The 12,742-nt window shown below is 33.5% G+C and overlaps 1 protein-coding gene across 2 annotated transcripts in view; it reads right to left on the minus strand.

Moving 5' to 3' along the window:
- Window positions 1-491: 491 nt before the first annotated feature.
- DCT (dopachrome tautomerase) overlaps window positions 492-12,742 on the minus strand; it is a 40,754-nt gene continuing 28,503 nt past the window's right edge. Inside the window, exons 6-8 of one of the 2 annotated variants that reach the window (XM_074299356.1) lie at window positions 11,685-11,820; window positions 4,555-4,756; window positions 492-1,893 (exon numbers count right to left, since the gene is read on the minus strand). In XM_074299356.1, the coding sequence (XP_074155457.1) occupies window positions 1,712-1,893; window positions 4,555-4,756; window positions 11,685-11,820 (520 nt within the window). In that variant the 3' untranslated portion in view covers window positions 492-1,711. The remainder of the gene's footprint in view (window positions 1,894-4,554; window positions 4,757-11,684; window positions 11,821-12,742) is intronic. The other variant, XM_074299355.1, reaches the window with a different exon arrangement.

Consider the following 12,742-nt stretch of genomic DNA (forward strand, 5'->3'; position numbering starts at 1 on the left):
TGAGCAATTATCCTTTTGCATTATCTATAATGATTTTTAAATACAAGGCCAAAAGAAAAAAGAAATGGTCAGAGTTTTCCCAGTTATCAGAACCCTGGGATACAAATGGTCTGTTCAAGGCTATTCCCCTTGACTGACTGGAAGAACATCAAGATTTTCATTATGTATTTATTTATGAAGCATTTATCACTATAAAATCCAAATATTGAATATTGCTATCTGCTATGAAATCAATAAAGTAGACTATTTAATGGAAATATGTTTAAAAGAACATCACATATTTAACCTATATCAGATTACTTGCTGTCTTGGGGAGGGAAGGAAAAGAAATTGGAACACAAAGTCTTACCAAAACAAATGTTGAAAACTATCTTTGGAAAATAAAATACTGTTGAATTTTTTTAAAGAATGTAAACTATTTAGAAATCACAATGTACAAGTACATAATGCACAGAAGTACATACATGTGTCCTACTCATATGAATTATGTAAAATTTTATTTTCAATAAAGCAGTGAATGTGTCAATCATTCAACTATATATCCTATGGATGAAGGTCATTTAGGAGAGACAGAGAAAAGAGAGGCAGGGAAGAGGAACAGAGGAAGCACATTAGAGAAGAAATAGAATCCTTGTTAAATATATTTCTTTCCCAAACAAAACAAAAAATTATTTTACAATATGAGAAGCTGTAGAAGATATATGAAATAATACAGAGCAAAGAAAGATTAATTAGGAAAACAAAACTACAATGGCTATATTAATGTAAATCAAAAAAATGAAAATTCTGTTGGATTCAGCTTAATTTCAATAACCAATCTTGATCCCAGTTTTTAAAAAATGGAATTAGAAAGACAGGCGATTATTGGGAGCAGAGTTATATTGTAAATATTTTTGCTTTTGTTGATTAGATTTGCTCACATTTTTCTTTCTTACATTGAAGAACTCAAAACTGTAGAAAATATATCAGGAAATTTTTCTGATACAAATAAATCAAAGATAAAAACATTAATTAGTGAAAACCCAACTGTCAGGTTAAATATTATATTTGCGTCTATCTTTGTGTGCTTGAGATTATAACTTCTTTCCTTTATTTGCACAGAGAAAATAAAATGGGTAACAGCAATTTGAAGATCTGAGTTGAAATTTTATTTTAATTTTCATGTAAGATCAAATACAAGTCCTTTTGAGAAGAATAAACTTGAGGAAAGATCTTCCAAGTCATTTTTGCTAAACAGAAGCCCATTTATAAGTGGGCACAATATGAGGATTATAGAGGAATTAGATCGCATAAGAATTAATTTATTAATATAACTTCTATCTCTAAAATTCTATGGTTTTCAAATTCTAAATGACTTTCTCTTCTTTGGTTGTATCTTACTGCTATCAGGTGATGGTGAAGATTAAGATGTGTGGGGAATTATTGTCTTGAGATAAAAATCGCAAACTCTATCTTAATTTAGTAACACAAGTACTCTAGCTGAGTTTATTCAAAGAATAGCTAAGCAGCTCCTATGTTTTGGAGCATTGCCACATTAAGAAGACCTATGCCAAGAACACGTTCAGTGAAAAAAAGAACAATTCAATTAGCTCCCTGGGAAACAATCTTTTAATATCAAAGTCAGAACAGAACCAGTAACCAAGCTAATTCCTCACAATTTGACCAGGTTCTTTCTTCTGAGACTTAGTTGAAAAACAAGTCTTTTTTAGTGCTAGGCTTCTTCTGTGTATTTCCTGCTGTATCTGGTCTCTATCAGGGGTGAAAATCCTTTCTTCTGTCTTCTATACTGAAGGAGAACTAATAGCACAAAAAAGGCCACTAAAGCTACCAGGCCTGTCCCAATAACTAACAGGAGTAAAGTCCAGCCCTGGGTCGTTTTTACAGCTGATGAAGCTGAAACAAAGAATGAAGGTCTGGATTAGGTCAAAGACTTGTAGCAGTTAAATATCTCAAGAAAGAAAAGAAATAAACCACTTTTGACATGTATCTTTAGTAATTCTGTGACATGGTAGTACCAAAGTATTATATTTTTTTTCTTTTTTTTTTTTTTTGGAAGAGTAAAAAGTTATCTTTAATATATTTAATATATTACATAGTAGGTCAGAAGACCAAAAGATTTGAACCTGTTTTTTTATATTTCATTTCTGCCTTTGTTGTTTTTTTTTAATTTGTGGAATTTCTATAATATACAGAATATATAATTATATATGTAATATATAATTATAATTATAATTCCATAATGCAATTCCAAGCAATTCCATAATATAACATAATTTTTTAAGATGATTTCATATGAAATCGCAATTAAATTATATACAACTTATTGAAAACTTTCTGAACTTTAATTTCCTCAAATAAGAGTATTGAGCTAGATGACCACCAAGATTGGGTGGTTCCTTTCCTTTGCATTCCCAACAACAACTTAATTCAATACCTTCTTGCATAAGACTACTTCATGATAACCTAGATTTATTAGAAATGAAAGAGGCCATATAGTTAAACTCCATCTTATGGAAGAGGAAATTGATATCCAAAAAAGTTAAGGTACTTGCCCTAAAATTACCCAAGTAGTAAGAGGCTAAACTGAGATTTGCACGCAGGTGTTCTAACCCCAGATTAAACCTTTTCCCCACTACCTCAACCTAGCTTTTCAACTCTGAGTTAGTGTCTCTCCCTACCAATGTTATTATTTCTATAAATATTGACATATATGTACATATCCATATATATGTATAGTGTTTTAAGATTTACAAAGTACTTTTATAGATTATACACACACATCATCATCATCATTTCATTTGATGATTATAGAATCCTCACAACAATTCTATGAGATAGTATATCATATTCATTTTATAAACAAGAAAACTGAGATTCATAGAGGATCAGTGTTTTGTTCAGAATGGCAAATTTCATCTCAAAACTGAAAGTTGAACCCAGTTCTCTGACTCCAAGACCAGTACTTGCTAGAGCAAGTGCCATCCTGCTGATAAATTAACCTTCCTAAAATAGTAGTTTAATCTCATCATCCATCCTCTTTAAGAACATACTGACTTTCCATTGCCTACGACATAAACCCCAGACTCTTCTTCCTAATTCTTTAAGCCTTTAATAATTGAACCCTTATTCATTATCCAATTGCCATTAGTCCTCATGATGAATCTTTAAAATTAATCTTTCTTCTATTTATACTTTTATTTATGCTTTTTCTCCAGATTAAAAGGTTTTTTTTCTTCCCTCCTCAACTTTTCTAAATTCTATCTAATCTCCAAGGCCCACTTCTTCTGTGAAACTTTCCTAAATTACTTGATGACTCCCTTCTTTGAATTCATGTAGCATTATATTATGTGATACATAATTACATATTGCTTAATGCTATTTCACAATTTATGCATTTAAGTCTTATCTCCTCAGCTCAGTATAAATTTCTTAAGGGCATATTGGATCCTTCAAAGCTCAATTCTGTGCCTCATTTTAGATAATCAACAGATTGGCTTATGTTAGAATGAAGACTAAGGCAGACTGAGCACATCTCCCCGATCATATTGTTGTTCAGTCCTTTCAGGAATATATCTACCTTTATAACTCCACATTGAGTTTTCTTGACAAAGATACTGGAGTGGTTTGCCATTTCCTTTTCCAGTTCATTTTACAGATGAGGAAACTGAGATAAATAGGGCTAAGTGATTTGTCCAGAGTCATAACTAATAAGTGTCTGAGACATAATTTGAACTCAGATCTTCTTGTCTATAGACTCAGTGATGTATCCACTGTTTCACCTCACTGTTCAAAAAAGCTCCTCTTAGTTTTAATACAGGAAAGGAGATAGACAAAATAAAATATAAAATAGAGTTCACTTTCTGTCTCAGGAGACATACACCATGAGAAAGTGGTCGGGATTTAAAATGGAATTTATACTTATAGTAAGCTACAGCAAAGGCTAGAGCCAAAAGCAGGAACTGATGACTTGTGTTGACACTGAGCCAGAGTAGCAGAAGTAAGAGAAGAAATTGATTCTCTGACTTTCTATTAGGTCAAAAATGAAGAGTAAATAGGTTAGACTAAAGAAAATACAAATAAGTATATTGTCTATAAATATCTGCTTTATTATTCTTGACTATTTATAGTGTTTTACTTTCCCTTTCCTTCAGTGATAGATTGGTTAGATGCTCTGTGAATTTTATCTTTAAGACACTCTAGGACCATGTGTACCTTATGCCAGTCCATTAAGCATTTTCATTTAATTGATTGATCAATAGAATCACCCAATTTGACTATTTTTTCCCTTTGAAACTGAAAAACTATACAGTTAGTTTAGTCACAAAAGTAAACAGTTGTATAGCTTTACTTAAGCATAATCACAATATAAATCACATAGTAAGATCAGTCACTCAACCTACCTCATGCAGGATTTTAAAACTTCATTTCAAAATACTTGAAAATAAAATCAAGAGAATAGCCAAGACTGAATGTCTTATTTATAATTCTTCATCTATTTGAGAGACAAGAAAGAAAATAAGTTGCTTCAGATAATGAACCAGTTATAGTGGTTACCTGGCAAGCTAATAGCATAATCATAGCCAAGTTGGTCTGCAGTTAAGAAGAACTCCTCATTTGTCACAGGAGGAAAGAAAGGGACCATATTGTGCATCCGATTGTGACCAATGGGTGCCAGCTCTGAAGGCCAAGAGTTGATAGTTGGATTGAAGCGTTTCATCCACTCATCAAAAATGGCATCAGTAAAGGAATGAAGAACCTGCAATGAAATTCAATACAACATTCAGAGCTAGATTTTTCCAAATCTATTTTAAGCTTTTTAAAAATAAAGTTAACCAATTAAACAATCAATAAGCATTTATTAAGTACTTACTACATTCTAGGCACTGTGCTATATATTGTGCAAAGAAAATGAAAAAAAGTCACTTTCCTCAAAATGTGTGCCTTCTCATGAGCAAGAAAATACATGTACATACATACATATACATACATAAGAAAAATTCAGAGTAGATGGAAAGTTGGAATGGGATTTTTAAAAATTCTCATAAACCATTTAAAATGATCATACCAAGAGTGCTAACATTTAAGTATATGCAAAATATTCTTCCCATGACTTTTCTATGTTTTCTTACCTGAAACTTGCTTAAACAGTTCATTTTTATGATATAAATATGAAATCTTTTGTAATCCTTTGGCCAAACCTAAAAAGGTTATACTTTATTGTCAACACATCCAGGGAGGCAGAACTGTTATTCATAGAATTATGATTTAGAGCTATAGGTCATCTGATCCAATCCCTTAGTTTGCAGATGAGGACCTAGGAGGATAAAATAGAGTTTCCTAATGTCACACAAAGAGTAAGCAGCAAAGTCAGGATTCAAATCCAGGCCTTCTGACTTTACTATACTCTTTTCACTTTATCACATGACTTTTCAGTCTGTGATTGCAGGAAAGCATCAACTAGGAAAGATGGCCAATTACTCTGATGAGGATACCTATTTCTCTCCTGTTCTGAGCTCATTTGTGGGCAAGATAACAAAGCTGGTAGAGATGTGCTATTGAAACTGGTGTCCTGGCTAAACCATTATGCGGAAGCTACAGAATGTTCCATTTTGTGATATCAGACAGCTAGATGGCTCAATGGATTGAATATAGGACCTAAAATCTAGGAAACATAGATTCAAATCTAATCCCAGACATTTAATAGCTGTGTAACCCTGGGCAAGTCAATTCACCTCTGCCTGCTTCAATTTTCTCATAGCAAAATACAGATATACACCTCTTTCCCAGGGTTGTTGTTGGGATAAAATGAGATAATATTTATAAAGAAATTTTTTTAGATTTTTAGATTTTTTTTCAGATATATAAATGCCGGACATTATTATTGGTTTTAGGAGACAGAGTAAGAAAGTTGAGAGATTCTTAGTAAGTAGACATTTATTACATTGCTACTATGTTTCAGGTACTGTGCTAAGCACTGGAAATATAAAAAAAGGCAAAAATCAGTCCCTACTCTCAAGGGCTGTACAATCTAATAAAAAAGATGACATGCAAACAACTATCTATAAACAAGATATATAAAGAACAAATTGAAAGTGATCTCAGAAAGAAGGCACTGAGATTAAGGAGGACTGGGATCTTCTTGCAGAAGATGGGATTTTACTTGAGACTTAAAGGAAGTCCAAGGAAGCCAAAGGTACTGCTGAGGAGGGAGTTTAATCCTAAAATATCTCAAGTTGAAAGATGGAATACATTTGATTCTGGAGGTAATAGGAAACTATTGGAGTTTATTGAATGAGGAGGAGTCCCCTGAGCAGCTCAATTAGAAAACCGATTAGAGTACATATAGTATGATCTGGTACTTTTCCTTTTGTATTTTTATATAGCTTCCCTGTGTTGAATATATTATTCCTGAGAGAGTCTTTTATGCTGAACTGCGCTGCCAAATGCTTGAAAACTTAGACCCAGAGAGCACCCAAAACTCAACAATGATAATTCTGAGACAAAAAGTCAAGGACAGCTACATTTTTAATGCCCTTTCTATTTGCTAGTCAGTTTTGGAGTATGAAATTGAACCCAAAACTTCTGTCTTCAAATGTAGCAACTCTGATCACTCCATATTTTAAAATTGTAGAAGTGAATTTTCTACCTAGATAACCCCAATTTCTAGGAGCACTGCATAAGAATTTTCCAATATAATCATTAAATTATTTATATTATGCAATTCATCCTACTATGAATTTATTACCTAATCAACTATTATTCAGATGTCTTTCACATGTCTCCCCTGTAAAATGACACTGTCTCAAATTGCTCTCTAAAGTTATCTTATAAGGGAGAGATTTTATGGGTTAAAGCTGTTTATGTAGCCCAACTCTGGTTTTTCCAGTTGATTCTTCCCCAATACATTATGTTTGGTTGCCAAGCAAATGGCAGAATTTAGGACAGCCTGTAGGGTCTTCCTTAATATTTTCATTCCTACTTCCACATATGGTGAGCCCCAATTGTTTTTTTAATTGGGGGAATAAGTTTACAAAGAATTATAAGTTGAAATGTAGCTACATTGAGGTTAATTGTAATAATTGTTAACTGAGGTAAATATCTGAGTAAACTCTCAGTCCTTTAGTCTACACAATCTCCAGTCCTTTACATAAGCTCACAAACTGCTGAAGAGAAAGCTATAGCTGGGGGCAAACTGAAAGAAATTAAAAGCAAGAGTCTGACTTACATTTGCTAGCAATTGGTTCTTCTAACAAAGCAGATAAATAGGAGATAGATTAAATTGTCACAGCCACTACATATTAAAATTTAGATAAACATAATGACTTGTAGCTCAATTTCTCCCCTCCAAAAAGGGAGAATTTGTAAGTATATTAGAATTTTCCTTGCATTGTACTCATGGCTTCCACTGAGGAGGACTTTGTTGAGACTTCATAAAATCTCCTTAAACAATTATTAAAACCCCTTTACAATTTACTTCTCTGATAAGAGTTAAACTGGACTGGTCCTGAATCCTTCCTATCAAATAGGATGTTGAGGTTAATTGATTCATAAAATCATAGAGTAAGAGCTAGAAGTTAGCTTAGAGGTTGCTAAGTCCAGCTCCTTCATTTGACAGATGAGAAAAATGAGACTGAGAGTTGTTAGGGAACTCAAATAGCTAGTAAGTAGATGGGGGGAGTTCTGAACCTGGATCAATCTTTTATTATTATTATTATTATTAAAGCTTTTAATTTACAAAGCATATTCATGGGTAATTTTTCCAACACCAACCCTTGCAAATCCTTTTTGTTCTAAATTTTCCTCTCCTTTCCCCCACTACCTCCCCTAGGTAGTCCAATACATGTTAAATATGTTGAAATACATGTTAAATCCAATATATGTATACATATTTATACAGATATTTTGCTGCACAAAACATATCAAAAAGGAAGAAAAATAAAAAGTGAGAAAAGAAACAAAATGCAAACAAATAATAACAGAAAGTGAGAATGTTATGTTGTGTTGTATACTCTGTTCCCATGGTTCTCTCTCTGGGTAAAAATGGCTCTCTTCATCACCGAAGAAGTGGAACTGGTTTGAATCATCTCAATGTTGAAGAGAGCCACATCCATCAGAATTGATCATCATATAGTCTTGTTATTGCCATGTATAATGATCTCCTGGTTCTGCTCATTTGACTTAGCATCAGTTCATGTAAGTCTCTCCAAGCCTCTCTGAAATCATCCTGCTGCTCGTTTCTTACAGAACAATAGTATTCCATAGCATTCATATACTATAATTTATTCAGCCATTCTTCAATTGATGGGCATTCCTTCAGTTTCAAGTTTTTAGCCATCACAAAGAGGGCTGCCACAAATATTTTTGCACATGTGGGTCCCTTTCCCTTCTTTAAGATCTCTTTGAGATATAATCCTAGTTGAAACACTGCTGGAGCAAAGCACATGCACAATTTGATAACTTTTTGAGCATAGTTCCAAATTGCTCTCCAGAATGGTTGTATCTGTTTACAATTCCACCAACAATGTATCAGTATCCCAGTTTTCCCACATCACCTCCAACATTCTTCATTATCTTTTCCTGTCATCTTAGCCAATCTGAGAGATGTGTAGTGGTATCTCAGAGTTGTCTTAATTTGCATTTCTCTGATCAATAGTGATTTGGAGCACCTTTTCATGTGGCTAGAAAGTTTCAATTTCTTCATCTGAAAATTGTTTATTCATATTTTTGATCATTTATCAATTGGAGAATGGAATGGCTTGATTTCTAATAAATTTGAGTTAATTCTCTATATATTTTGGAAATGAGGCCTTTATCAGAACCTTTGACTGTAAAAATGTTTTTCCCAGTTTATTGCTTCCCTTCTAGTCTTGTCTGTATTAGTTTTGTTTGTACAAAAAGTTTTGAACTTAATATAATCAAAATTATCTATTTTGTGATCAATAATGATCTCTAATTATTCTTTGGTCACAAATTCCTTCCTCCTCCACAAATCTGTGAGGTAAACTGTCCTAAGTTCTTCTAATTTGTTTATAATATTATTCTTTATGTCTAGATCATGAATCCATTTCAACCTTATCTTGGTATATAATGTTAGGTGTGAGTCTATGCCTACTTTCTGCCATGCTAGTTTCCAATTTTCCCAGCAGTTTCTTTTCAAATAATGAATTCTTATCCCAAAAGATGGGGCCTTTGGGTTTGTCAAATACTAGATTGCTATAGTCATTGACTATTTTGTTCTGTGAACCTAATCTATTCCACTGATCAACCTCTCTGTTTCTTAGCCAGTACCAAATGGTTTTGATGATTGCTGCTTTATAATATAGTTTTAGATCTAGCACAGCTAGGTCACATTCATTTGCTTTTCTCTTAATTAATTCCTTTGAAATTCTTGATCTTTTGTTCTTCCAAATGAATTTTGTTGCTATTTTTTCTAGGTCAGTAAAATAGATTCGTGGGAGTTGATTGATACAGCACTAAGTAAATAGATTAGTTTAGGGAGTATTGTCATCTTTATTATATTTGCTCAACCTATCTATAAGCACGTGATATTTTTCCAATTGGTTAGATCTCACTTTATTTGTGCAGAAAGTGTTTTGTAGTTTTGCTCATATAGTTCCTGACCCTCCCTTGGCAGATAGATTCCCAAATATTTTATAGTATCTGCAGTTATTTTAAATGGAATTTCTCTTTGTATCTCTTGCTGTTGGATTCTGTTAGTGATGTATAAGAATGCTGATAATTTATGTGGATTTATTTTGTATCCTGCAATTTTGCTGAAGTTGTGGATTGCTTCTAATAGTTTTTTAGTTGATTCTCTAGGGACTCAGATCTATCTGATATCAATTCCAATGCCCTATCCACTTTGCCCTTCTTCATGATCACTTCACTTAACCTTGTATATATTTGGACGATGCTTTTTTAAAAATCTCCAGTATAGCTAGATGAGAGAATAAGAGCTGGAAGAACAAACAAAAAGAAATTAATTGGATATACTAGGATTCTTTACTTAGAAGTTAGACTGAATATACATAGAGTCCCTCTATGGAAACATGTAAAATGCAGAACTAAAAATTCTATAACCCCTGAGACACCATGAATTCACAACTGAGGAGGTCACTCTGAAGGTAGGAGACCAGAACTGACTTAGAAGAAAACTCCTCTGCGATATGATTCCTAAGAGAATCAATTTTATCTAGTAACATCCTATTTTAACTAATTATTCTTGTTAACTAGTTGTTAAATGCCATGGAGTTTCTAAGTTGTTGGATTGTACTATCAATGCCCTCTATTTTCACCTATTTGTGTCTCTCTAACTCCAGACAATCATATGGTTCAGAGACCATGGAGACTTCAAGAGGTCCTTGACTAAATGGAGGAATTCCTAGATTACCCCCCGTACCTGAACCAAGTAAAAGGAACCAACTGGGAAATGGACTTTGCCCTTCAGTGCTACTGTAGTATATACTGGGGAGAGGAAGTGTTTACTCCCTAGTGTCCCTGGATGTTTTACCATCATGGTAGTGCCCCTCCACCTCCATAGTAGCACTAAAAGTCCTGGACAAAATATAGGTTCCTGAGAGGACATTTTACCCACACATACACCCCCACATACACACATGTGCATGCAGTACACACATGCTTGCACGCACACATGTACACACATACACCCCCCCACATGTGCATGCAGTACACACATGCTTGCATGCACACATGTACACACATACACACACCCCCATTCCCACAGAAAACTTCAATTTTGATTTTTTTTATTTATTTAATTTTATCATGAATTCCTAGAAAGAAAACCCCCTCTTACAAAGTTGGTTGGCAATGGTTCTTCCATTACAGCCATGGGGAATCTCCTGGGACATTAAGAGTCACGGAGAGTATAATGTGTCAAAGGACTTAAACCTAGAACTTTTTTGACTTTTGAGTCTGACTCTACTATACCAATATGCTATTTTTCAATATAAACACTCTGGTGAAATACGAAAGAGGGAAAATGGGACAGTTGTTGCTAAGATGTAGTCTGGACATATCTGGGCAAAAAAATAGTCTTATAACAATAGTCTAAGAAAAAGATCAGAGGTGGAATTTATTTTCATTATTGCTTTGAAACTATCTGCCAAAGATATGCAGCCATGAAGACAGATAGTCTGAAAATAATTTATGAAGAGTTAAATAAATATCTACAAGGCAGAGATATAATCAAGGCTCACTATTGAAACTACTAATTTTTATGTCATCGAATGCTTCTCACTGTGCTTTGTATTGATTAGCTGTTTTGGACTGAAGATCATTGGAATTACATATTTATGGAACCTTAGGCCAACTAATAAGTTTATCTCAGAACATTTTCCTACTGAACACTTTTTCAAAATCAAATAAATCGCAAAATAAGGATAATTTTTTTATAACCTAAAATTTACAGTATAACTATCAAAATGCCCTCTACTGAGGCAAAGACATTGAGATATTTCAATTAGAGCAGCCTCTGCTTAGAACAATGCTAATACTTGTACACGTTGACATGAACCAAAAAGTAGCTCTTAGATTAAGCAATACTTACCTACCAAATCTTGATTTAATTTTTTTTTTATTCTCAAGGAAAAGAAAAATTTACCTTTGCAGAATTTTTATTTCCTATAAATCTTTAAAAAAAAAAAAAAAAAAAAAAGATATACCACAAAAATGGGGTCATTTGCAGCAGAATGGGGCAAAGCACTAGTGCCATTCAGGAAAGCATGAACCAGGTTATGAAAGTTTGTTGCTGTTGAATCAAAAGTTCCATCTGCTTTATCAAATCCTTCCAGGGCATTCCTGCACAAAACAAATATGAAATATGATGTCAATGTTGTTGCTATTCAGTTGTTTCAATTGTGTCTCACTTTTCATGACCCCATTTAAGGTTTTCATAGCAAAGATATTGTAGTGATTTGTCATTGCTTTCTTTAGATCATTTTAATTATGAAAAAACTGAGGCAAACAGTTAAGTAACTTTTCCCAAGTCACATAGCTAGTAATTGTCTGAGGTAAGATATGAACTCAGGGAAATGAGTCTTTCTGGTTCTACAGTTAGTTCTCCACTGTACCACCTAGTTATCCCATCATATCCATAGGTTTTTCAAAAGATTTTTTGTACTCCCCAAATAGTTTTATTCTACTAAATTGAGGGAGGGGGAGAAGAGTCATATGTAATTAGCATATTTAATAGGATTGTCATTAGTCCTCATTTTTTAAAAAGTGAATTCCTTCATTTAGTTTCCACAGAAAATTAAATTGTTGAAATGAAACAAATTAGAAAATTGAAACCCTGTAGGACATCAAGAATAATCAAGTTTATCTTCCTCAAAAAAATAAATAAATAAACTCCCTGAGGGCAGGGACTGATTTTTATTAATCAGGGGTGGTGACCGGAAATTTGACAAGAATTTTTGGTTCTTTGTCCTAAGTCCTCCTTGGTTATCTTCCCTCTTCTAGATTAGAAGATCCTTGAGGGCAGGACTGGCTATGTAATGAGGGGTGGAGATTCATGTCCAGTAACTTCTGTAACATCCAATTAATGAAGAATCAGGGGAGGGACTTGCTCTTCAGGATAGGAAATAAAATGCTGCCTTTGGAGTTTCAAAAGTGTGCCTACTAACATAGGCACCCTTTCTTGCAAGAATGTAAAATAAAGCTTTCTTGCATTGGGGAAAGTGGGGAGAGATTGCTGGAGGGAATGAATTCCTTGGTGTAAGGA

This window comes from Sminthopsis crassicaudata, chromosome 3 (assembly GCF_048593235.1).
Source record: "Sminthopsis crassicaudata isolate SCR6 chromosome 3, ASM4859323v1, whole genome shotgun sequence".
Taxonomy (NCBI): domain Eukaryota; kingdom Metazoa; phylum Chordata; class Mammalia; order Dasyuromorphia; family Dasyuridae; genus Sminthopsis; species Sminthopsis crassicaudata.